The 24,894-nt window shown below is 56.7% G+C and overlaps 9 protein-coding genes across 9 annotated transcripts; 5 read left to right on the forward strand and 4 right to left on the reverse strand.

Moving 5' to 3' along the window:
- Positions 1 to 266: 266 nt before the first annotated feature.
- SDRG_14014 (hypothetical protein) lies at positions 267 to 1,461 on the reverse strand (the record flags this gene model as incomplete). Its single annotated transcript, XM_008620117.1, has 2 exons — positions 267 to 465; positions 518 to 1,461. 2 exons carry the CDS (start codon positions 1,459 to 1,461, stop codon positions 267 to 269), a joined length of 1,143 nt encoding a protein of 380 aa, XP_008618339.1.
- A 276-nt stretch (positions 1,462 to 1,737) lies between these two features.
- On the forward strand, positions 1,738 to 6,983 carry SDRG_14015 (serine/threonine protein kinase; the record flags this gene model as incomplete). Its single annotated transcript, XM_008620118.1, has 13 exons — positions 1,738 to 2,277; positions 2,475 to 2,674; positions 2,722 to 2,872; positions 3,390 to 3,434; positions 3,481 to 3,615; positions 3,659 to 3,793; positions 3,842 to 3,946; positions 3,989 to 4,102; positions 4,153 to 4,278; positions 4,324 to 4,428; positions 4,474 to 5,052; positions 5,104 to 6,643; positions 6,676 to 6,983. The coding sequence occupies exons 1-13, from the start codon at positions 1,756 to 1,758 to the stop codon at positions 6,981 to 6,983; spliced, it is 4,065 nt and encodes a 1,354-aa protein (XP_008618340.1). The 5' UTR covers positions 1,738 to 1,755.
- A 183-nt stretch (positions 6,984 to 7,166) lies between these two features.
- On the reverse strand, positions 7,167 to 8,870 carry SDRG_14016 (hypothetical protein; the record flags this gene model as incomplete). The annotated part of the gene is made up of 1 exon (XM_008620119.1): positions 7,167 to 8,870. One exon carries the CDS (start codon positions 8,868 to 8,870, stop codon positions 7,224 to 7,226), a length of 1,647 nt encoding a protein of 548 aa, XP_008618341.1. The 3' UTR covers positions 7,167 to 7,223.
- A 1,689-nt stretch (positions 8,871 to 10,559) lies between these two features.
- Positions 10,560 to 12,213, forward strand: SDRG_14017 (hypothetical protein). The gene has a single exon (XM_008620120.1). It carries the CDS (start codon positions 10,581 to 10,583, stop codon positions 12,120 to 12,122), a length of 1,542 nt encoding a protein of 513 aa, XP_008618342.1. The 5' UTR covers positions 10,560 to 10,580; the 3' UTR covers positions 12,123 to 12,213.
- A 397-nt stretch (positions 12,214 to 12,610) lies between these two features.
- On the forward strand, positions 12,611 to 13,748 carry SDRG_14018 (hypothetical protein). The gene is made up of 4 exons (XM_008620121.1): positions 12,611 to 12,832; positions 12,877 to 13,150; positions 13,197 to 13,368; positions 13,429 to 13,748. The coding sequence occupies exons 1-4, from the start codon at positions 12,640 to 12,642 to the stop codon at positions 13,594 to 13,596; spliced, it is 807 nt and encodes a 268-aa protein (XP_008618343.1). The 5' UTR covers positions 12,611 to 12,639; the 3' UTR covers positions 13,597 to 13,748.
- Positions 13,749 to 14,163: 415 nt separating this feature from the next.
- Positions 14,164 to 16,035, forward strand: SDRG_14019 (hypothetical protein). The gene has a single exon (XM_008620122.1). It carries the CDS (start codon positions 14,224 to 14,226, stop codon positions 15,976 to 15,978), a length of 1,755 nt encoding a protein of 584 aa, XP_008618344.1. The 5' UTR covers positions 14,164 to 14,223; the 3' UTR covers positions 15,979 to 16,035.
- A 380-nt stretch (positions 16,036 to 16,415) lies between these two features.
- Positions 16,416 to 17,931, reverse strand: SDRG_14020 (hypothetical protein; the record flags this gene model as incomplete). Its single annotated transcript, XM_008620123.1, has 1 exon — positions 16,416 to 17,931. A coding segment is annotated over one exon (1,492 nt), but the record flags the coding sequence as incomplete, so codon positions are not given.
- Positions 17,932 to 20,114: 2,183 nt separating this feature from the next.
- On the forward strand, positions 20,115 to 21,679 carry SDRG_14021 (hypothetical protein). The gene has a single exon (XM_008620124.1). The coding sequence runs from the start codon at positions 20,119 to 20,121 to the stop codon at positions 21,586 to 21,588; it is 1,470 nt and encodes a 489-aa protein (XP_008618346.1). The 5' UTR covers positions 20,115 to 20,118; the 3' UTR covers positions 21,589 to 21,679.
- Positions 21,680 to 22,036: 357 nt separating this feature from the next.
- SDRG_14022 (hypothetical protein) lies at positions 22,037 to 24,240 on the reverse strand (the record flags this gene model as incomplete). Its single annotated transcript, XM_008620125.1, has 5 exons — positions 22,037 to 22,424; positions 22,484 to 22,843; positions 22,891 to 23,743; positions 23,789 to 23,906; positions 23,956 to 24,240. The coding sequence occupies 5 exons, from the start codon at positions 24,238 to 24,240 to the stop codon at positions 22,037 to 22,039; spliced, it is 2,004 nt and encodes a 667-aa protein (XP_008618347.1).
- Positions 24,241 to 24,894: the final 654 nt, after the last annotated feature.

Raw genomic sequence — 24,894 nt, forward strand, 5'->3', positions numbered from 1 at the left:
GTGCACAGATCGAGTGTTGAGCTCTTGCTCGCTAAAGTAGGTATTGCAAATGTGATTTGAGCTACTAGGTGTAGGGTTCTAGTCTCTCCAGCATATTTTCCGGTGGTGTCATAACACGTAGCGATACTATCGTCGGCGAGTAGAGAAGACTGTCCACATCACCCGGCGGGCTTGAGATCCGCACTGGCGTCGCGTGATGGCAGCATGCAAATATTGTCGGACCGACACATGACAATATTATCCAGGTTCGTTGCGACAAGGCGTCTTTACTGCGCATCGTCGAGAACGCTCTGCACCATGTCGTGCAGTGAGACGCCGCACTTTTCCACGAGCTGCAGCACGCAGTCCGTGTACATGCCAGGCGAAAAGTCGGTGATCGTGCTGTCAGGTGACACCATCGGGGGCGTAAACCGAGCGTACGACGTCAGTCGCGTCGTCGCGTCGTCGACGCGCTGGACGACAATCCTAGAGGCACAATTTCAGATACCAGAGGTCCACATCTGGCAACACCGCGTACCAGCCACATTGGTTGTCGACAAAGTGAGACGGGTCGGTCGGGTACAGCGCATCGTCCAGAATGGAGCGCGTCACAAAGACGACGCGGTCGGCTTCGACAAAGCGCCCGGCGAGGAGGCGGCCATCGACCAGCGGCAGCGACGGCCCGAGGATCCGCGCAGCAAAGCGAAAGTACGTCGTGTTGTCGTCGTCCACCTCGGCCTCGCTCGTCACGTAGATCTGCGGCTCGCGGGTCAGCTGCCGCGTCAGGAGACCCCACACGACACCGGCGACCGCGTCGACGTCCAAGCTCCAGCTGTGGCACTCCACAAAGTGTACGTACAAGGCGTCGCCCACCGACTGCGCGTAGTGCGTCTGCACGCTGTCGCAGCGCGCGTGGTACTCGTCAAGGCGATGGCGAATCCACTCGGTCTCGAGCTGCGTGCGTTGGTGCTGGAGCAGCTTGGCCTTGGCCTCGCGCCGACCGGTGGTGCCAAGCGACGCCATCTTCCAGGGCGCAACACACGGAAAGTCGCAGAGCTTTGGCTTGCGAGCAAAGGCGCGCTGAAGCGTCGCAATCGTCCTGAGCTGGTCGCGGAGGAGCTCTTGGAGACGGGCGTTTTCATGCAGCGTCTCCTGGGCAGCGACCGCCTGATTCTTGGCCCGACCCGCCCAGAAGGACGGCGACGACGCTGTGGATACGGCCGCGCTTTTGGCCACGAGCGCATCGAGCTGCGCAGTCAGCGCGTCGTGCTTGGCGCGAAGGTGCAGGATCTCGTCCCGTAGCGACGTCCGCTGCCGCTTCTTGGTTCGTGGCGCCGGCGCGTCGTGGTCGGGCGACGACGCATCGGTCGTCGTCTCATTGGCGTCACCGGTCTGCAGCGTGCGCAGTACGTCGTTGAAGAAGCTATCGTCGTCGTTGGCCAAGCACACGTCCAAGATGTCGGCGTCGAGCACGTCCTCCATGTTCGCTTGCGCAACTCGGAATGGCAACGTGAATGCCGACCAATCCGGTGCGAGCTTGTCGGGAGGAATTCTCTTAAATGAGTTGTCGATCGTGCCGACAGCGCGATGGGTACGAGGAGAGATCAATGCAGCCACCACCAGCCTACTGGTAGCATCAAAGCCTGAGGTGCGTGCTTTGGACCATCGCGCCGTCAGCCTGCTCCTCCAGTGTTGACAATTAATGTACTTTTTAAGCGAATTGATGCTGATCTGTGGATCACATTTCCCATTTTGAACAAGCAACCCGTCATCGCCATGCAGATGGCCACCTCGGACGACGACGACGTGTACTTTGACGACTGCCTCGCGCTGCTCACGGGCGAAGCAACTGCTACCGCCCAGGATGCTACACTGCCCAAGAAGCGCCAGCGCGGCCTATCGCTTCGGAAAGAGATCGAGCGCCTCCGTGCCAAGCGTGATGACCTTGAGGCGCAACTGCAAGCGCTCCAGTCCCAACGCGCTCTCACGCCCACGGCGTCGGCGTGGGCCGCGCGGGCGCAGCGCCAAGCCGTTGCGGCGCAGCACGCAATGCATGAACACGCCCGCCTCCAAGAACTTCTACGCGAACAGCTCCGCCTTGTCGCGACGCTCCAACGCGCGTTTGCCCGGAAGCCAAAAGCGTGCAACTTTCCTTGCGCCGCATCATGGAAGATGGCGAAGCTCGGCCCCAATGGTCGCCGCGAAGACATGCTGCGGCTAACGCAGCTCCAGTACGACAAGCTCGAGACCGAGTGGATTCGCCACGGGTTGCACGACTTCGAAACGTCAAATAGTCCAGTACGCAAGCGCTACGTGCAACCTGTTGACGGCTCGCTCGGCGCCCATCTCGTCGAGTGTTCGTCGTGAGACGTGGACATGGCGACGCTGGCGGATGAGTCTGTTTACGCACGAGCTGCCACCGAGACCGCTCGTATCGCACTTTTCCCAGGCATGGAAATACCTTCAGAAATGACGATGCTCATGGACAGATGTAGGAACTGGAGATCGATGGCGATATCAGCTACCTGCGCTACACGGCCACGATGCAGGCATCGGCGCTGCCACCCGAAGACGGGCGGCTCTTGTCGCGACGGTTTCTCGAGCCGACGCGCGCCGTTTTTGTGTGCCGATCGATCCACGAAGATGCCTTGTACCCACCGCGCCCGGCTCCATTTGTCGGCAACCAGTGCTCGTGGTACGACCTCGTACGATCCACAGGCCAGATTCAATGTGTCTCTGTAGGCTGGTGTTGCTCAAGACAGGACCGGAGAAAACCCGGCTACTCTCGTATGCGAGGCTGACGCCACCTGTGGTGACCACCGACACGGACGAGTTTCTGACACCAAGCAAGTACACGGAGTGTATGCTTCAGCTGCTCGACCAGTGCGGCACAGTGCTGCAAGATTCGATTCAGCACGCCTTGACTCAACATGCGTCCCGTGTCAGATGTTCTGTCATTACATAAAAATGGACTCGAAGGCTAGAGAGTATATCGGGCGATACACGAGAGATAAGACTGGAGATTTTTCCTCCTAATGTCGTGCTCAGTGCCAGGTCCAAACACGGCTCTTGTGCTCCGTCGTGCGAGGCTCGAGGCCAGACGTGGCCCACAAGACGACTTCTCTGACATCACTGGGGCACTTCTCTCGTTAAAATGTACATGTACTGGCGGCACTTCGTCGCTGGCTTCCAGCCCATGATCAATGCATATTATACAAGCTGTCTTCCAAGGACCAAATGGAATCTTGACTCGCCACCAATCGCGACATGGGCCTCCGTGATGACAACAAGTAACACTGCCCTTGTATCTCCGCCCAACGCCTTAAGTGAGAATGATGCGTTTTCACTGCCGTTGACCACGGCTAACGAGCGCTGGACGATCGTCATTTGCGAATACACCGACGATGCAGCCACCGATGCTTCAGATCACGACGGACACTGACGCCCCCGCCTTGGTACACGTCGCCCGTCGGTATCAAGAGGCTCATGCAATGACGATAGGTGCACCCGATGGTGCCTCTGGGGGCGACGCGCCGCATGTCAAGCAAGCGTGAAGACGACCGCCTCTCTCAACCTGCTTTCCTCGCCGACGCAATCGCGTTGCTCGTGGCTGTCGACGCCAAGCAACCCTTCGATGTACGACTTGTGGGGCTTGTCGTTTCTCACTGTTTCCGTATAGCAAGCCAAGTTGGACGAGCTCGACGATATCCTCACGGCGGTAAACCCTCGCAAGTGGGCGGCCCTCGTGCATCCCAAATCGGTGACGGTCAAGTCCCCAAAAGGCTCGGCTAGTCTTGTCGACTGGCGCCTCCAGGTAGATCGTCTGGTATGTTCACACAATGTCTAATTTGGAGGTGCCTAGTGGAAGGAATACCTTCTCTGCTTGGCTGTCAAGGCCGGCTGCGACGAAGTCGTGCGCCAGCTCGTCGTGCTCGGTGCTACCGGCAGCTATCCCGTGTGGCATTTGGTACATACTCTTTTCGGTTACATTGGCTAGACTTGTTCGTAGGAGGAGCTCATGGAGACACCGTACTCGGCGGTGGTCGTTGCCATTGCCTATGGCCGCGCGCCCATGGCAATTTTCTTGATCGAGCAGCTGGCGACGCCGCTCGCTTCGGACATGGTGCGTCACTCGTCTCAAAATATTGTAGACATTTTTGTCCACGCTTCTAGATGGAGCTTTTTCTCTACTATGCGATCCAGCACGCAACGCCCCGCACGCCGACCGACGACACCAAGTTGTGCATTTTGCGCTATCTTTTGAGCCACGGTGCCGACCCGAACGCGATCTTGCCGCAGGTACCCGCGTTACTATAGACCATTTGGTCGAACATCATCTCGTAGACGCAGCACAAGCTTCGAGCGTACGAGTATGCACTGCAACGCAAGGCGCTGTCGGCGGCTGTTGCGTGTTTCGAAGCCCGAGCCCCGGTGCAGCTCAAATTCAAGGTACCTTTTTTGATTTGTATCAACATATCAACAATTGATCACTAGGGCAAGCACGTCTTGCAGCATGTCGCGCCCAAGCTCACGCTTCCAGCGGCGCTTAACATCATCCTCTCGGACCTTCCGTTCAGCGTCAAGACGACGACATCGTTTGTCAATGCAGTCGCGGTCGACACGTCGGTCCTCGAAGACGTCGGCCAACACCAGCACCATACGTGGACGACGCTTCTCGACTGCTCGCTCAAGCTCCCGGACGGGCTTCGCACGAATGTGCTCAAGGAGCTATTTCACCAGCCGATGTTTGCGTCCTTGGCCAAGACCGAACTCTACTCGCGATTCTCGCTCTCGAAAGACGAGCAAGGGCGGCGTGCGCTCAGCATTGCGGACAAGGCAACGCGGTATTTCTTCTACGACGAGCTCATGTTTTGTGGCCGGTACGAGCTCTACACGGGGCCGCCATTGCACCGAAGTGAGAGTGCGATGGTGGTGTTTGCGACCGACTACCGCCTCTATCAGCAGCTCTATGCCATGTACGCGGTACCGGACGTCGGTCTCGACTGCGCGGCCTTCAAGGCTGCGAGTCAGCACCTTACCAACCACAGCGCCGACAACGAGTCGCTCGACCATGTACCGCTGTTTTGAATTCTTCATTTTTTGACTTGATGGGATTGTGAGTAGCAACTCAACGAGACGTACGCGCGCTGGGATAAGGACCACAACCACGCCTTGAGCGAGTTCGAGTGGCTGCGCTATTGCAGCGAAAGCTTTGGCGAAAAGTACAAAGTCGCGCTCAAGTTCATGCGCTTCCCCGCCGACTACCGCCGCGAGCTCGCAGCGCGCGACACCACGGTCCTCAACCCGGCGTACATTGTGCCGCACCTTCCGACCGCGACCCCGGGCGAAATTGCATCGGCGCTCGCAAGCTTTGCACCGACCGAGTACCTCGACTTGAGCGACTACAAGCATCTGATTGTGATGCCGCCCGCCGCGCGGTCGCTCGAAGATGTCTTCCGCAAGGAGCGGCCGTCCGCGACCAAGACGCGCAAGTGCATGCAGCAAGTGGCAAAGGCGCTGTCGACGCTGCATGCGGCCAACGTCGTTCACGGCGATGTGAAAATGCACAAGGTGCTTCGCCTCGGCGACAGCTTCAAGCTCATTGACCTCGACGCATCCTGCCCCCAAGGGCAGCCAGCACTCGGGGCCAAATTTACCTCGGGGACGCTTCCGCCAGAGTGCTTTTACAAGCTCTCGTCGCCAAAGGAGCAAGAACTGCATCAAGTGTACTGGGGCACCGCGTGGAAGCACCAGCACAACCAGCGCGAGCTCTGGGCCAAGATGCAGCCCAGCCCCGACAACGTCGTGATTCGCGCCTTCTACGGCGACAGCGCCTCCGATTTGCCACCGCTACCCTATCCCCTCGTACACGCCACACCAGCGTTTGATCTCTGGGCGCTCGGATGCATGCTTTTCAAGCTCTGCAGTCTCGACAACACGCCGCTTCTTCTGTCCAACCGCGACGAAGACCTCGAGGCGAGCCAGATGCTCCAAGCGCTGCGCTGGACCGACGACGCCCTTGCCGCCCGCATTGCCGCCAAGGTACCCCACCCTTTGGCCCGGGACCTCATTGGCCGCTTGCTGCGCGTTGCGCCAGCGGATCGACTGCCCTTGGCGGACGTCCTCGACCACCCGTACTTTACGACGCCGGAATCGACGGGCGCCTCGTCCGACATGAGTTTTCAGATCCTCGAAGAAGTCGCCAAGGTCAAAGACAGCTTGACGCGCAGCATCAACGAGTCGAGCGCGCGCATTATTGCCCATGACGACAGCAACACGGACAAGGTGCTGTCGGCGATCACGACGTCCAAGAAGACGCTCATGCACGCCATGTACGAAGCCACCGAAGTCAACGTCCCAACAAGCTTTGTTCTGCTCCCGTGCAAAGCTGGAGCGAGCGCGCCTGGTCCGCCCGCCAAACTCCAAGACGACATCCTCAAGTTTGTGACAACACTTGCCAAAACCAAGGCGACCCCCGAGGTCAAAGCCACGTCACTTTTCGACTGCTTTCGCGGCCAAGTCGACGCGATGGGGTCGCTCAAGAACAAGCTCTTTATGCAGGAGACCATGTACCTCTACCTTTTGGACGAAGCGACTGGTGACCTGGCGCCGGTCAAAGGCGTCTACCCGATTGCGATTACGACCAAGACTGACGACTATTTACGTTTGTTGACCGGTACTTGCCGTTGATTCAAGGCGGCTTTACGCTCCTTCGCGGCGTCGACAAGATCACCAAGCTCCTCGGCGTCCTGGGGGTGCCAAAGGCAGCGACTGAGATCGTCGACCGCATCGAATCGGTCTTTGGCGAAATGGAAGGCAACGTCAACAAGCTCATGCAAGAAGCCAAGGCGACCAAAGAAATGGTCGGACTTCGCGGCCCGCAGCTCCGGCAGCTCGAAGTGTTCTTTGAGAAGCGCGATCCCGCAAAAACGTTCTCAGGCCTGCGACGCATCCCGGGCGAAGACGGCCGCGCAATCTGGACCGTTCATGCCGCCAGCGAGTAGAGTATTTTCTTTCATTCATATTCAAATGTATAGCATTGTCCATTCTTTTGTGAACGCTGCAGAAAGAGAGTGCTGTACTCAGTACCCTAGCCCGCTTGTAACCACACCCCGCATTGCGACCCGGCCATTTTGCCGTATTATACCAGGTATATCGGTATAGGATACGCCAAATACAAGATGTAAGGAAACATGGTATCAAATTGACATCAAAATGTTAGAAACGAGGGACGAAGCTGCTGTTTACGGGCACCACACGAACGAGGTAAACTTGGTGCAGTCCTCCTTGCTGTAGGTGAGCGCTTGCTTGGTGAACGGCCAAAAGCACGTGTTGGTGTTGCCGGCGCAGTCGTCGCTCGGAGCGCTCGTCGGTTGCGACGTCGGCTTGTCCGTCGGCTTCTTCGTGGGCTTGGTCGTCGGCATATCCGTCGGCTTCTTTGTCGGCTTGTCAGTAGGCTGCTTCGTGGGCTTGTCGGTTGGCTGCTTTGTCGGCTTGTCAGTAGGCTCTTTCGTCGGCTTGTCGGTCGGCTTGTCAGTCACGGGCGCATCGGTGATCGGGTCCACCGTCACGGGCGATGACGTCGGTTTGTCGCTGCTCGGCGCCGGCGTCGGGTCCGTCGACGACCCGTTGCGGATGTTGTCGTACTTGGACGTCGGGTAGTTGAGGTTGTTGGCGTCGAACGCCATGTGCCCCTTTCCAAACGTGTCGTAGACCTGCGTGATGAGCGACCGCGGGGACCCGGCCTTGGCGTCGGCGTCGCCCGACCAAAACATGGTGCCGCCGAGGTTGTACTTTTTGATGTAGTCGAGCTTCATGGCGAGACTCTCGGGCGAGTCGTAGGACGTAAAGGTCTTGGAGGTCTCGTCGTAGCTGTAGGCGGCGCCGAGCTTGGCGTCAAACACCTCTTTGGCACCCGCACGGGGAAGGGCCTTGTAGTCCCAGACACCCTTGCCGTCGTTGCCAGAGACCCACGAGCCGGCCGTCGGCGGCGTAAACTTGCCGTACAAACCCGACGTACCCTCAAACGACCGACCGTAGGCCGGAATACCCATGACGATCTTGTTGCTCGGGCACCCGCCTTTGATGTAGTCTTGGATCGCGCCGTGGGCCGAGTACTTGGCACCGTCCGGGTGGGTCGGGTCTTCGTACAAGTTGGCCTGGTGGTCCGTGTACGCGCTCCAGCTGCCCGCCATGTCGTACGTCATAATGTTGATAAAGTCGAGCTGCTCGCACACCGCCTTGAAGTCCCAGTGACGGTAGTTGGCAGGACCCGCCGGCGACGCGACACTCAGCTCGGCCTTGAACGGCAGCTTGGCGAGCTCGGTGCGGATCGCGGTCAGAAGCGCCACAAAGTTCTTCATGTCATCCGGACGGTGCGGCACGGGCGGCGAGTCATTGCCGCCCTCGACAGGGTACTCCCAGTCAATGTCGATAAAGTCGAGGCCGAGGTCGAGCATGAGCTTGACCGAGCTCTTGGCAAACGTCGTGCGACCGGTCTCGGTGCTGGCGATGCCGCTGAACTGGTCGCTCAAGGTCCAGCCGCCGATCGAGAGGCCAAACTTGGTGCCGCGAAACTTCTTCTTGAGCTTGTTGGCTTGACCGAACTGGCCATACACGTTGTTGCCCGTGTCGCTCCACGAGTCGTCGGGGTAGCGCTTGTCGGTCGCGGCCCACGTGTCGTACAAGCCGACAGTGCCGTCGGCGGCGGGCTTGCCAAAGGCGTAGTTGATGTGCGTGATGCGAGACCAGTCGAGATCGAAAATGTGAAAGTTGCGACCGTAGATGCTCCACTCCATAAAATAAACGACGTTCTTGAGGCCGGTGGCATCGACAGACGACGCTGCGATCGCGAGCGCAAGCAGCGAGGCGGGCTTGAGAATGGTCACCATGATGCAGACAAGGAAATTTGGTTAATGAGGACTTACGGTGCAGGATGTGTGGGCCGCTGCGAGACAACAAGCCGGAGGGTTCGATCAGGGATGACCGCTTCTTGCGAGGTCTCATGCGTTCGATCCGCGTAGGTCGCATCATCATCGGCGCACTCTTTTGCGACAACAGCTGGGTTTGCAGAAAAATGTGCGGTCAGAAGCGACCGTGCACCGGCTTTTTGGCGCGGTACAGTGATACTGTCTACGGCCAACGGCAAAGATCGCACCGAACTACCAACGCAATTGTTGACTTGCACAGGTTCGAATGGATAGCGCCCTTCTCAAAATTCCCGAGTATATGCGATGCGTTGGGCTTTTCAAGGAGACTTTAAAAAATTGTTGAGATTTTCGCCGGGTTGATAAGGCACTTTTGTGTGATGCGTCCCTAGAGTCTATCGCGTCGCCAAAACACGCTTGGTGAGTCTCCGAATATATAGGATACTGATGTACCCTATATATTCGGAGACTCACCAAGCGTGTTTTGGCGACGCGATAGACTCTAGGGACGCATCACCTTTCATCGGGACTGTACCGGCAACGGTACGAGCACAAGTCGGATGTGCCGTGGTACTTGAGCCTTCGCAAACGGTCTTCGAACTGTTGCATCAATCAACATGGTTTGGTTCGTACCACACCAAATGTGTCAATAAACGCGCGCATGTGCCAGTCGATAAAGGCGAACGTTCGTGCATGTTGCGCCAACCGACTATCGCCATCGCATCTGAGCCCGCGCCACGAACGACGCGCCACAAAAACTCACACTGTGCACGCGCCATCCCTCCGATGTCAAGATTGGATTCCACAGACTGTAATGTTTGGACCAGAAAATACGACGAAATGAACCGAAAATAGTGTGTCCAACGATAAGAACTAGGGAGGCGCCACTCGCCAAAACCCACATGACATACTTGGTACGAGGCGTTCGTGCAAAGTCGTTCGACTTGGAGGCATCCCTGTCGTCATTTGGAGACCCCAGAAACGCTGAAGAGCTATCCAATGAGCGGCGACTTTCAACTTGATACAAAGATCATGCGCACCGAATCGGTTTTGGGCTTCAATCCGAGTGCAACCAAAAATCTCCGGAGGCGTCGGAACCAGCACGTCGTTTCTCGCATTCTCAGTTGAAGGCTTCCATCTTGATTCTCACCCTCGAACGGTCCCACCCTTTCCAAGCTTTCAATGCTCGGTGGCAGCTCCGTATCAAGCGTCTCACAAGCGATATGTATAAAATGACAAAAGCAATGTACAATACAGTCCATCTCGACCAAAGAAATGCGACAACCATCCCTGGTATTCTGCCCGTGTTACAGCGAGTCGTCATTGCCGTGGGGCGACCCTTCACAAGACTCTGTCGGTTCCGAGATCAGGTCGTTGCAGCGAGTGATCGTCACGACCAAGTGCCTCCCGTTGATGCAACAGCCAGAACGTGCGTTTGATCGACAGACTCTGCTCGCGTGGCGCCTTCGAAGGCAGCCAACGGGCGCTTGCCCGTCCTTCCGCCACCGGTGGTTCTTTCGCAGTTGCCAGCTTCCTCGGTATCTCGGGCGAACCTCAAAAAGTCGTTGCCAAGTCGTTTCATCGCGCTCGTGCTGCCACGTCATGAAACTTATTTTGCAAAACTCCCATTCTCGAGTTCATTTTCGCTTTTGCCTCCGTCCCGCCATTGCTACCATGGGCGTGCTCTCCAAGCTCTTTGCCATCGCCGCCGCCGTCGCGCCGTGCGTCGCCCGGGACGGCCTCAAGAACGTCGTTTACTTTATGGAGTGGAGCATCTACGCGCGCAACTTTCACATATTCGACCTCGATTGGTCGCGCATCACGCATGTCAACTACGCCTTTGGCAAGCCCAACGCCGACGGTACCGTGCAGCTCTACGACACGTGGTCCGCGACCGACAAGCGCTACATTGACCACGGCGACTCGTGGAACGACCTCGGGAACAATGTCTATGGCCAATTCGGGCACGCCAACAAGATGAAAAAGATGCACCGGCACGCCAAGTTTGGGCTCTCGATCGGCGGCTGGACGCTCAGTGGCCTCTTTAGCGGGTTTGCGGCGACCGAGATGGGCCGGCGAACGTTCGCATCGAGCGCGGTGCAACTCATGCTCGACCTCGGCCTCGACTTTATCGACATTGATTGGGAGTACCCCGTCGAAGGCGGCAACGCGATTCCGCACTCACCTGACGACATGGCCAACTTTGTGCTCCTTTTGCAAGCTATTCGTGACGCGTACGCATCACTGCCATTCCTCGCCGAGCTCAGCGTCGCGTCGCCAGCCGGACCCGAAAACTATGCGCACTGGGACTTTCCATCCGTGTGTGGGCTCGTCGACCATGTCAACTTGATGGCGTACGACCTCGCTGGCAGCTGGAGTGCGTACACCGACTACCAAAACAACTTGTTTGCGGACCCGCAGCATCCATCTGGGAAGCAATATTCGATCGACCGCGCAGTGCAAGACTACATCTCCGGCGGCTGTCCGAGCGAGAAGATCGTCATGGGCATCCCGCTCTATGGCCGGTCGTTTGAAAACTCACACGGTTTGTACACGCCGTTTACAGCGCCGACCACCGGCTCGTGGGTCTCGGGCAGTGACGGCGCCGGCGTCTGGGACTACAAGATCTTACCGCGCCCGGGCGCGACCGAGCTCTACGATGAAAAGCTCGGCGCCGGCTACAGCTACGACGCCAATTCGCGCGTCTTTACGTCCTACGAGACGCCCCGCAGCCTCGCCGCCAAGCTCGAGTACATTGACAAGTACGCTCTCGGTGGCACCATGTTTTGGGCGGGCGACGCCGACGCGCCGTTGGCATCAGGGCGGTCGCTGATTGCGCAGGCACACGACTTCTTTGGCCGTGACAAGCTGGCATTGTACGACAACAACGTAGCGTACCCGACGTCCAAGTACGCCAACATCCGCAACAGCTCGTCGTCGGGCACCGAGACGCCGGCGGTTGCAGCAGTTGCGACGCGAGCGCCGTCGGTACTTGCGACGAGCGCGCCGCCTGCAGCCACGGACACACCGGAAGAGGACGCAACGGAAGCGCCAGCGACGGACGCACCTACGCAGACGGTCGCGCCGCACCGTCCATCGAGCGAGGCGTGCGCCGGGTACCGCAACACGTGCTTTTGGCCGCTGACCAAGTTGCCGCTTGCGTACACCAAGAGCGACTGCGACAAGTTCAAAGGCACGTTTGTGTGGTGCCCCTAGTCGATCCAAAGTGTCTTAGTGTCTCACATTCCTGCATCGTATCGTCCTTTTTATTTCCATGACCACTAAGAACTGTGTGCGTCTTGTTGCAGATCGACTTTGCAGAAGAGTTTACTCGAGAGTGGCACGTCTGCACTTCGCAGCGCATCATTGGGTCGAGTTGCTGGAGCTGTATCATGCAGCTCCATCAATAGGATAGGCATGATTGCTGTGGTCGGTTCCTTTTGCTCGGGGCAAGGTGACGAGATCAACGGCACGTACAGTATATCGGTAGCGACAAGAAATGTGTACTTCGCCACACAAATATTGGGCGCTTGAAGCCTACTCGCAGTGATGATGCCCATCAGCAATGACGTAAGAGCGCACTTGCCATCGCCGTAGACCCGCGTAGGAGCCCCGTTTCTAAACCGTGCAGTCGGTTGTCCAAAATGGCGAGTTCCTAGTAGGTCGGACCTAGTTGGTCTAAATATATTCGAGACATCAGTATACTGACGACACGATCCTTGCGCGGACCGACATGCTGCGCACGTTCTATGAGCGATATGTGATCCCGGCGAGGGGCTACATGATGACCGACTGCATCGGCGGTCCGCGGCCCATCCAGCTGCGCCACCTCATGAACGCTCACAAGGGCCTCACGTTTCCCTTCTTCCTCCTCCTCATGCACTACTACGACAACTGGTCCGTCTCGGCATTTGTGATTCTCGCCGGTACTACGCTATGACTGCCTTGAACGCCAATGCTCTTGGCGTAGACCAAGGCACGTACGGGCTTTGCTGGCTGCTCAAAGACCAGATCCTCCCCGACCGTCTCTGGACCAAGCCCATGACGATCCCGTCCGCGCTTCTGGGCCTGGTGGCGTTTACGGCGCATTGGTGCGGCGGCTATTTCCTGATTTCCAACCACAACGAGCTCGCTGCGTGGGTCCTTGCCATTTGCATATCGATGCACACGTTGGGCCTCGTGCTCATGATGGTGGCAGACACGCAAAAGTACTTTGTACTGCGCTACAAGCCGGGCTTGATCACGTGCGACATGTTTATGTACATTGTTGTCATGCAAATATTGGACTAGGGACGGCTGGTTCAAGTGGTGTCGCAACACAAATTTTCTTGGCGAGTTTCTCGTGTACCTCTCGTACACAATCATGGGCCAGCACTGGTTCCCGTACGTCTTTCTGGCATGCATGTGGCTCTTTGTGGGTGTATCCAATATGATTGCAAAGGATGCCTCGCTCCTCAAAAAGGTATATTCTCGCACGACAATATTGTCTATTACGACGGTTTTTTAAGTGGGTGTGATGTAGGACGGCGGCGAGCAGTATTTAGAGTACTCGGGGTTCTTCCTTCCCCACGTCGCAAGCTGGATCATGAGCGCGTCGCCATCTTCTGCGTCCGTGCTCCCTAGCCCAACGCCAATCGGTCCCACGGTAGACCACGTGGTCGCGACACCGCCCCCAGAAACAAAACAGTAATACGAAGATGGCATCCATCCCACAAGAGTGGTAGTGCATCTTGTGAAGCATCAGACGAAGCGACACGACTTGAACTTCCGATGTATAGAAGTGCCTCGTCTAGTTGATTTAGAACATCGTGGTGGCGGTTTAGCGACGGCCACCGCTGCGTATCTTTTCATTATTTTTCAATGTGTGTTGCCAGTTGGAGCCGATGAGCAACTACATTTGCACCTCGTGTGGACTGCTCACACGTGGTGAACCGAGAGCGACGACAAAAAACCGTATCTAGCGGCTACGCTGTGGCTGAGACTGACACAAATGTTGGTTTTTATATGTCCTGTGTCGAGTGTTGTCCGACGATAGGTCTGCCTCTATTCGTCGAGTTGATTTAGAACATACCATGTACCACTCGCGCTTTTAGCGCGGATGCATAGAGCGTGACGATCCGCGACAGCGATGACGCGTCTTTGACCCGACTTGCAGCATCTTGGGTGCACGTACCACTGTGTGACACCCGTCCACACGCCTATGGCGCCATTTCGAACCGTCCGCCATACCAGATCTCGCTTCGATCCTGTTTCTCAGACGACCCCACGCTCAACACCAAAACACTCTTCTCATTTTCCAAATTTCCTCGTCTGCATCATGGTGACCATTCTCAAGCCCGCCTCGCTGCTTGCGCTCGCGATCGCAGCGTCGTCTGTCGATGCCACCGGCCTCAAGAACGTCGTTTATTTTATGGAGTGGAGCATCTACGGTCGCAACTTTCACATTTTCGATCTCGACTGGTCTCGCATCACGCACATCAACTACGCCTTTGGCAAGCCCGCCGCCGACGGCACTGTCGGCTTGTACGACACGTGGGCAGCGACCGACAAGCGCTACCCCGACGACTCGTGGAGCGACACGGGCAACAACGTGTATGGCCAATTCGGTCAAGCCAACAAGCTCAAGAAGAAGTTTCGCGGCACCAAGTTTGGCCTCTCGATCGGCGGCTGGACCTTGAGCGACCAGTTCAGCGGCATCGCCAGCACCGAGACCGGTCGCACGACGTTTGCCAAGAGCTCGGTCAAGCTCATGCTCGACCTCGGCCTCGACTTTATCGACATTGACTGGGAGTACCCTGTCGAGGGCGGCAACGACTCACCGCCCGTGCCGCACCGTCCAGATGACATGAAGAACTTTGTGGCGCTTCTGACCGCGATCCGCACCGAGCTCGCCAAGCTGCCGTTCAAGGCCGAGCTCAGTGTCGCGTCGCCGGCGGGTCCTGCCAACTACCGTCACTGGGACTTCAAGGCGGTGTGCGAGCAGCTCGACTTTATCAACATTATGACGTACGACATGGCGGGCAGCTGGAGCACGTACACGGACCACCAGGCCAACTTGTACGAAGACCCGACCCACCCGGACGGTGCCAAGTACTCGGCCCACGGCGCGATCCAAGACTACATCAAAGGCGGGTGCCCGAGCAACAAGATCGTCATGGGTATTCCGGCCTACGGTCGGTCGTTTGAGGGTACGAAAGGCCTCTACGACAACTTCACGCCGCCGACGGCCGGCTCATGGGTCTCTGGCAACGACGGCAAGGGTGTCTGGGACTACAAGGCCCTTCCCCGTGCGGGTGCCAAAGAGGTGTTTGACGCCAAGCTCGGCGCCGCCTACAGCTACGACGAGGCCTCCAAGACCTTTACGTCCTACGACTCGCCCGAGAGTCTCGCCATGAAGCTCGACTACATCAAAAAGTACAACCTCGGCGGCACCATGTTTTGGTCGGGCGACGCCGACGCCAAGGCCGGGTCCCCGCGGTCGCTCATCACGCAGGTCTACGACACGTTTGGAAAGGAACACATGGCGTTCGACGCCAACAACCTCAACTACCCGACGTCCAAGTACGACAACATCCGGAATGGGTCGTCGACGGACCCGACGCCGGCGCCGAGCAGCAACAAACCGACGTCATCGCCCGTGACGGTGGACCCGATCACCGATGCGCCCGTGACGGACAAGCCGACTACCATGCCGACCGACAAGCCGACTACCATGCCGACCGACAAGCCGACTACCATGCCGACCGACAAGCCGACGAGCGCGCCGACCGACAAGCCGACAAAGCAGCCAACCGACAAGCCCACGAAGCAACCAACGGACAAGCCGACAAAGAAGCCTACTGACAAGCCGACAAAGAAGCCGACCGACAAGCCGACAAAGAAGCCGACCGACAAGCCGACAAAGAAGCCGACCGACAAGCCCACGAAGCAGCCGACGTCGCAACCGACGAGCGCTCCGAGCGACGACTGTGCCGGCAACACCAACACGTGCTTTTGGCCGCTCACCAAGCAAGCGCTCCCGTATTCGCAAGAAGATTGCGTCAAGTTTACCTCGTTCGTGTGGTGCCCGTAAACAGCAGCTTTGCACTTTAAGGGCAACAACCTCTGGGCCGTTTAATGTGAATTGCATGATCCTTGTTGAAAAATGCACGCATCCTTCTTGAGTCGAGTAAACCTCTCACTAGAGGCCGCAAGTACTCCTAACTGTTGAGTCAGACGAGGCCAAGCGTTGTTGCTTCGAATGGTGCGAATGGCCCTTCTCAACGCGGTTGTAGTCTTCGGCAACCTGCAGTCTCTTTATGTGACTGGAATGAAAAAAAAATCGACTACTCGTAAGGTCTGCCGGCATGCGCAACGGCTCGACACAGGAAACTCGTCAAGGTTGCGTCACTACGAGACGTACCGTGCTGCACGCCGTTTCTCTTCCGCGGCCAAGTGCTTGTCACCTTTGACCGCTTGCAATTCTGTCGTCGACCGACTTTCCAAACCAAAACACTCCACATTTGTAAAAACGCAAACAATGAACAAGTTGTCTTACATCGTGTACGACTTGATGTCCCAGACAAAGAGCGATACCAAGAACGCGACGGCCGAGAGGATGCCGCCAACGAGAACGGGAAGCGCGTAGCCCATGGGCGACAGGACGAGCACGGACGAAAAGATAAAGTTGAGAAACTGGCCCGCGCAAAGCGCCGAGTTGAGTGCGCCGGCAAACATACCGAGGTTGTTGTCCGTGCTGCGGCCAATCACATGGATGATGATCGGCATCACCATGTACAAAATGACGTTTTGGGGGATGCTGCACGTGATAACAATGATCATGTCGATGGCCACGATTTTGCAAAACGCCAGGACGCACAAGAGCACTTGGGGCACCAGCGCCGTCGTCACCACGGCCTTGACACCAAACTTGCGCACAAAGAAGGGGAGCGCCATTAACGCCAGCAGCCCCACGCAGCTGTAGATCGTGTCCGTGTAGCCGCCCGCAAGCTCGACACCGTCGTTGAACGCCGTCTGTTGCGCCGAACACGCGGGGCTGCCGTCTTGGCCGCACGAATCGGCACCGTCCGAGACACCACCCTTGACGACAATCCCGAAAAATTGTCCTTTGGCGCCGCTGTAGGCCGTGAAACCATACTGCGAGAAGACGATAATGACGCAGTAGATAGCGAGGTGCTTGGGCAGGAGCCGGATGCCGTTCCAGACAGCGGCAAAGGCGGTTGCGATCTGCTCGCGCTTGGTGGCGGACCCGAGCGCGACGCGGTCGACGGGCTTTTCCTTGACAAACGCGCACACGGTCAAGCACGTTACGAGCATGATGGCAATGAGCACGGAGAGGAACCGCTTGATCGACTGGTGAGCTGGGCCGCAAGCCAGAATGTAGCCTGAGACAAAGAACGAGCCGGCGGTCGCATACGCACCGTTGACGGACGCGGCAGTGACTTGGCGATGGCCCGCAAAGTCGGCAATCATGAGCGAGTTGGGCACCTGCGTGAGGTTGACCGTGATGTCCATCCAGACGTAGCAGAGCACGACAACGAATGTTGTCCACTTGCGCGACGCCGTCTCGGGGTTCGAGGCGATTTGAGTCGCGCTTGCGTCGCCCAGCGCTTCGCCAATGTCAACGGAAAACATCATGACGAGCCAGCAGAGCGCGCTCGAGATGGCGCCCCAAAAAAGAAAGGGACGTCGGCGACCGTACTTGGACGTGCAATTGTCGCTGAGGACACCAACGACCGGCGTTACAATGACGCCGGTGACGGGGCCGACGAGTTGGACGAGCTGGACCGCGGTCGATGGCAAAAGAATTTGAAGCAAGGGACCGAGGGCTGCCCACTGCGCAGCCCACGCCATGTTCATCGCCATGCATGGCGCGCACATGAGAAACATGAACGGTACGGAGCAGCCGTCGACGACGTCGGTGGGCGCGTCGGTCTGGATGTCCTTTCCGTCGTCTTGGATCTTGAGGACGGTCGAGTCCATCGGTGACCGCGCCTCGACATATGTGGTTGTTGGTACCGTCATGGCAAATGCAGTTGTGAGCCCACAGCGGAGGCACTTGCGGTATCGAAACCATGTCTTCAAGTAGCTTGGCACAGGCGTCAAGAGGTGCACTTGTAGAGTTGGATGGCGATGCAAGACGCTCTACTGCAAGTGGGATGTTGCGGATGGTTCAACGGTGTGTCCAATTAAAGGCTGGCGAGATGTTGAAGCCGGCAGCTGGAACAGCGTGATGATCCCACTGTTTGAATGGGGCGTATCTTTGCCAATGCGTCAGCCGACCACGGTAGCACAGAGCGAGTCAGTTGAGCTCTCAGTTGCCACGTCAGAAAGGTTGTGATTGCGTCATGGTTCCATGCTCGCCGACCTCCATGTTGCATTTTGCACAACGTAGTGTTTGGCTCGAGCGACGGCAAGGCTGCAGCGTATCGAGAGCTCTCGATACGCTGCAGTCTTCACCACTGTGCTCCAAGTTCTTATCCTGAATTTCTCAGATGGGCCTGGATGGATTAAATGCCGTTCTTTGCCCAAGTCGTAGCTACTCGACCTGCACAGCGAAAGTTGATAACGATACCATGTCGATGCTCGATGCCATCAAACCACTCTGACCAATCTTTGCATCGAGAGCGAATTTCCTACTTCAAGCTCCTCGATCAAGAATGTTGACGCCCAACTTTGACGACCCTCCACAGGTACTTTAGAGATGCACTTGGCAGTGATGTGCAAACTAACTCTGGGACGCGAGCTTGGGACGCGTTGCGATAGAATGCAATTTCATGAAACATGAGTGAGAGAGCAAGAAAACTTATGTGAATTTGTGCACCGTACGATTGTTGTGACCGGTCGCGATTAGCTTTCTATGGGCACCGAACAAACAAAGAATGGGACTTTCATCCTGTCAGCTTGGCACCATCTTTGACCGCTGTGAGTGGAGCATGTGGTGTCTGAAGGTTGGTCATCCCATTGGTCAAGTGGCCCCTGTTTTCATTCCAGTCGCCAGGAAAATTATGTATCACGTGGCTAAGAAGGTCGTATAATACAGCCGGCTTGAGTCGTGGGCGGCGATGACGAAGGCAATGCTTCTATGTGGCAAAATACCTTGGGCATGGCTGGCAGCCGGTAGCGTTTTGGCTGCTGCTCATCATTCTTCTGCTCGCTCCTGTGTAGCTATTTCTTTAATAAAGATATAATGTCGAGGGTAGGAACGACTCGCGACCCGTGCTGCGAAAAAGTAAATGCCAATCCGGATCAGGTTGCGGCTTCGGAGTCCAAGCGGCGCCCGTGCCTGCGTCAGGTCGCGGCCGTTGACCAAGATGCTCGTGAAGAGCTGAGGCATTGGACAGATCGCGAAGCTATGTTGTTTTTCCGTATGCTTTTACCCCGGAATTCGCTAACTACAACCACTAAAATCAGGACATTTGCACCAATTCATGTCGTGCTCCATGCAGCGCGCCAAGACCACCCAGTCCAACTTGAAACGCTGAGAAGTTATTGCTTGCCATTGGCTTGCTCCGTAAACCACAAGACACCGAGAAAGTGCCGTTCATGACCACGTACATGGCATCGACACCGATGCCATGTAGATGAAAATGGCAGCATAAGAAATTTCAAAATGAAAAAAATGATTGTAATCGAAGTACACTCAAGCGATTGTACTGATGAGCAACAGCTTTCTGTCCAAGCGTGAAGGCGAGGAGTATGATCGGAAGACTCCTGCACGAACCGCAAGTGCCTGCACCAACGGCTCACGAACACGCGACCTCGTGGTACGATATCTCAGAGATTGACTCGGAAAACAATGCACGAGGTATGAAGGCCGTGTTGTGAGCAGTTTAACCATGCAACGCTGCGAAGTAAGGTTACTCGGTGAGTAGGAAACGCGTCCGAGCCACACGCTTGTGATTAACTTTTGCGCAGGAACCACGTGGAGAGCGACTCAGACTCAGACGGTTTCGTTTGGAACTCGACAGTCCCGACGGATTAGGCGCAGTGGGCCGCTGATGCTATGGCTCGTCCATGCCGCTACATGTATCCAAGCCTTTCTTAGGGGAACGCTGACTGTACACCGCACCTTCGAACAATATAGTGTACGTAGAAGCTGCGTGAAGCTTGTTGGCCCGTCGAGTCGCTATCTGATTCGCTCTCTGCTCCATTTATTCTGTATCTTGTCGACGGTTCATGGGTCAAAACGCCTCATTGTTTGTTTGGCGCGATGCTTGGACAGTGTTTTCTGAGCCTCTTGACGATAGTCGCAGTGGCGGTCGCTGTGCCCTACAAGAACGTTGTCTACTTTATGGAGTGGGGCAGTGTCGTCCAGAGCGCGCCGATCTTTAGCCTCGACTGGTCGCGCATCACGCACATCAACTACGCGTTTGGCAAGCTCCAGCCCGACGGAAGCATTGCCTTCAACGACACAAACGTCGCGTTCAACCTGCGCTATCCCGGGGACGGCAACGATCCAAGCAGCGTGTACGGGCAGTTTGGTCAAGCCAACCAGCTCAAGAAGAAGTTTCGCGGCACCAAGTTTGGTCTCTCGATCGGCGGCTGGACGTGGAGCGACCAGTTCAGCGGCCTCTTCAGCACGGACGCTGGCCGCAAGACATTTGTGCGCAACGCCATGACGCTCTTGACGGACCTCGGCCTCGACTTTATCGACATCGACTGGGAGTACCCGGTGGAAGGTGGAAACGACGCGCCGCCTGTGCCGCACCGCCCGGACGATATGGCCAACTACATTGCCGTGCTCAAGGAATTCCGCAAAGCTTTCGCGTCACTGCCGTTCAAGGCGGAGCTCAGCGTCGCGTCGCCCGCGGGCCCGGCCAACTATGGCCACTGGGACTTCGCGGGTATTTGCGCGCAGCTCGACCATATCAACATTATGGCGTACGACTTGGCTGGCGACTGGAGCGAATATACGGACCACCAAGCCAACTTGTACGCAGATCCCAAGCACCCGAACGATGGCACGTCGTTCAGCATTGACCGCGCGGTCCAAGACTACATTCGCGGGGGGTGTCCGAGCACCAAGATCGTCCTCGGCATTCCAGTCTACGGCCGGTCGTTTGAAAACACAAAGGGCCTCTACGCCACGTTTACGAAGCCCACCAATGGATCGTGGGTCGCTCCGTCCGGCGACGGGCTCGGGACGTGGGACTACAAGGTGCTCCCGCTGCCAGGCGCGACCGAGTACTACGACGCCGTCGTGGGTGCTGCCTACAGCTACGATGCAACAACCAAGATGTTTGTATCGTACGAGTCGCCAACGAGCATGGCGGCCAAATTGCAGTACATCAAGAAGAATAACCTCGGCGGTACCATGTTCTGGGCTGGCGACGCCGATGCGCCGGCCACGTCGGCCCGATCGCTCATCACACAAGCCTACAACTTTTATGGCAGAAACAATATGGCGCTCTATGCCAACAACCTTGAGTACCCGACGTCAAAGTACAGCAACGTGCGAGGCAATGGCACGCTCGCTCCAACGGCGGTACCGAGCCCAACGCCGTCAACTGTCCTACCAACACCGGCACCGACAACTGCCCCGACAACTGCCCCGACATCGGCGCCAGCTTTTGTGTGCGGCACAAACCACAATGTGTGCTTTTGGCCGCTGACACAGCAAGTGCTACCCTACGGCAAGGACGACTGCGTCAAGTTTACTGCGTTTGTCTGGTGCGCTTAGGACGCACTGTCGCTTTGAGTGCATGACCAAGTACTGTGACGTTGCAACATCTTTCTGTAAAGCCTAAACATGCGATTTGGCTGTGGTTTTGTGTGTGTAGTTATAGTATGGAGGTGGGTAGCAACGAATAAACAGTGTATATGAGCCTAATGACAGACCAGTATCCCTTCCACTAGATTTTGGAGTGTGCATGACGCAGGATGCGTCACCGCACCATGTATTCATGTGCGCCAAAAACGAAAAGGCGATCGATCCACAAAGGGTCGTGTGGGCCCTGTCATTTCAAGGGATATAGAGTTTGCGTGTATAGGGTTAGGGTTACTAAACTCAGCGACAGAGGGTTTTGAGCCATTGCATGTAAAAGCAGAGATATCTATCGAGGTAATTTGCGATCTCTTCTCTTTGAGTGCAACGACTAGGATACAAGAAATCGAAAATGCAATTTGGATTATACATTTTGGAGCATCCGTTGCTGATTGTGGAGCTGAATGTACTCGACGAGCACTTCGAGCTTGGCGTCCATGAATTTGATGCGGTCTTCGAGTCGCCGGCGGTACGCCATTTCGTCCATCGATGACGTCGCAGCGTCGTCGGTCGCGTCAGCCTTTGGGGCCGTGTGCACACTTGCAAACTGCTTGAGAGTACGAACCCAGCGGGCACCTTGCGCATCCGAGATACCAATCGCCTGGGCAATGTCGCCGGCTGTCCACACTCGGACGCCGTTGTCAATCGCCAAGCGCTCTTGGAGCCGCAGGACGTGGCGGCCCTTGCAGACACAGTCGGTGCGGAGTACGTCGCACAGCACATATAGCATTTCTTGCACAAACGACCGTTTTCTAGCACAGAACAAATGATACCAATGCTACAAAAATCAACCTCTCGAATAGTGTCATACCCGTGGTCGACGTGGACAATATCTTCGTGGGCCGAGATGATGACCGCGAGCATAATGTTGACAAGCACGAGCGTAATCGTCGACTGACTGAGCCAGTACCACACGACGGCGAGCGGATTGATGTCCCTGATGTTGTCGTACTCGTAGCCGTTGAAGATCATGTTGATGCACGTGATCATGGCCGCGCCAAGGCTCGCAAACGCCTCGAGCTTGGTACCAAAAAGAAGGGCCCCCGAGGTTGCTAGGGCCATCACGACAAGGAGGAAGAGGAAGAGGAACGTGCCCAGCCGCTTGACGCTGGCTATGATCGTGTTGCTGAGAATGCTCATGGTCGGATGAAAGTGCAGCGCGGCCATGACACTACACATACAACCTGCATGAGCAATCGAACCGAAGGTCGCGCGTACTTGACGGCGAGCTGAAGACACGTGAGAATGGACATGATGTACAAAAAGCCGAGTGCCGGCGCAAACCCGTCCATAAAATCCGACACGGACGGCTGCGGACTCGACGCCATGGCCTCCGGTTGGTCCGCGGCCGGCAGCGCGTACACTCTGTCGTAGAACGTGCGCAGCGCGTCGACTTGGTCTTCGAAATCGGACGCAAAGCAGCGCTGAAAGAGGCGCAACCAGGCGACGTAGTACACGATGAGCGCGGCCACCGAAAGCCATTCGATGGCGTCAGCACCCATGACCCACGCCGTTCGCGCTTTCATACGCGCCGCCAGCTGCACGAGCCGACGCACGACTAGCCGAAGGCCAAGCAAGGCCACGAGGACGTCGGGGAGGAGGCTAATGGCCGACTCGGCGTACGGGTTGGCGGGCACGGAATTCACGCTGTACTTTGGCTCGATCGCGCCGCCAGCTTGAAAATCGAGCGCAAATCGAAGGTACGTAAACATGTCGAGCTCGCCGTTGTAGGTCGTGATCTTGATGTCGATTTGACGCGTACCGAGGTTGATGTAGTAGCCGCCGGTGCTGCCGTGTTCTTGCCAAAATTTGTACTTGGTGTACGGTGACGGCTCTTGCAGCGGAAGGTACAACGTATACCATGGCTGGCGCCGCGTGTTGCGCGTGTGGAGGTCGCCGTCCGTGATCTCAAAATTCGACTCGAAATTGTAGCAGGCGCCGTAGTGCGACGCGAGTTGACCGTCGCTCGGGCACTTGGCCTTGGGGGCATTGAGCACCGAGATTTCGACGGCGCCGACGACTTGATTGTACGAGCCAATGCGTCCAATGGTCGCGTTCTCCAACGCCGAATCTAGCATTCTATCAAGTTGATACAAAAAAACGTTTCAAATCGTACTGTTGCCGCCTTTGGCGGGAAAGATCTCGGGCAACAAGGAAAACTCAAACCAGCTCTCAAAGTCGGCGGCGGTCCGAATGTTCATAAATTCGAGGGTCCCAGGGCGCTGGACCGTGTCCTACACAACTGTGTGATCCATCGAATGAACAATATTGTGAAAAAGATACCGCGGGAAGCGGACTGAGCGCGATCGAGATCCCATGGTTGACAAAAAAGACTTGGTAAATCGGCGTGTGCGTGAGGACGACGGTCACGAACGCAAAGAAGAGCACAATCGGAAACGGGACGTTGAGGAAATGCGTGCGCAGCTCGGCGCGCGTCGCGAGGGCTGCCCGCGCGTCACTGGTCGAAATGGTCTCGGTGCGGTCGCCTTCGGAGAGCCGCGGAATCGACTCGATGTCGGGCGACCAGTTGTCAAACGGCGACGGCAGCGTCTGCTCGTCCGACTTCATGGCGTCGTGTCGGCGATGGGTGTTGAAAAGTGAGGACTCTTGATGGTGTGCCAACTGATTGGGGGCATGAGGGACCGGACTGTGGCCAGCGTTGTTGTTCATTACAGACATACCGCGCAATAGATGATATTCTCGAATTGCTGAACCCTACTTGTGTGGAGAGTATCGTTGGCTGACAAACTTGTTGATTTTCCTATATATTTTCGGGATACCGTCTCTAGTCCATGGTGCAGTGTAGTCGTTCATATATATATGATGTACAGCGCTCGAACGAGGCGATATGACTCTGCAGCCAACGCAGTTGAAGCCAGATTCGGGTTCGGACCTTGCCGCTCGCGTGCATTGGAGACGGTGAGTGCTGACAACGGGAGTCCGGTCGCTTTCTCATGCACGTGTGCTCCGTGAACGTACAGCGATCATCGAATCATCTTCAGTGCAGTAGTTGTCGACACGACAGCGTTGAAACAACCATGTTGACACAAGTGGGAAGGACCCCCGGCCAACAATTTTCACCAATTTAACGAGAGGTTGCGGAAGGGTACCCCGGTCATCCATGATGTCATTCACAGTAGAAGTACATGTCGGTTAAATCGTGCCTCTTGTGAGCAACCGCATCCCTTCCAAAAGTGGTCGCGTTCTTCCAGCACTCCTCAT

The sequence above is a fragment of the Saprolegnia diclina genome, assembly GCF_000281045.1.
Source record: "Saprolegnia diclina VS20 unplaced genomic scaffold supercont1.66, whole genome shotgun sequence".
NCBI lineage: Eukaryota > Oomycota > Saprolegniomycetes > Saprolegniales > Saprolegniaceae > Saprolegnia > Saprolegnia diclina.

What these genes read in the sequence shown, in the direction of transcription:
- SDRG_14017 (XM_008620120.1), top strand. Translation starts at nt 10,581, where the DNA reads ATGGGCGTGCTCTCCAAGCTCTTTGCCATCGCCGCCGCCGTCGCGCCG.
- SDRG_14018 (XM_008620121.1), top strand. Translation starts at nt 12,640, where the DNA reads ATGCTGCGCACGTTCTATGAGCGATATGTGATCCCGGCGAGGGGCTAC. An exon ending in GGCATTTGTGATTCTCGCCG is followed by an intron (nt 12,833 to 12,876) that starts GTACTACGCTAT and finishes CTCTTGGCGTAG; the next exon opens with ACCAAGGCACGTACGGGCTT. An exon ending in ATGCCTCGCTCCTCAAAAAG is followed by an intron (nt 13,369 to 13,428) that starts GTATATTCTCGC and finishes GGTGTGATGTAG; the next exon opens with GACGGCGGCGAGCAGTATTT.
- SDRG_14019 (XM_008620122.1), top strand. Translation starts at nt 14,224, where the DNA reads ATGGTGACCATTCTCAAGCCCGCCTCGCTGCTTGCGCTCGCGATCGCA.
- SDRG_14021 (XM_008620124.1), top strand. Translation starts at nt 20,119, where the DNA reads ATGCTTGGACAGTGTTTTCTGAGCCTCTTGACGATAGTCGCAGTGGCG.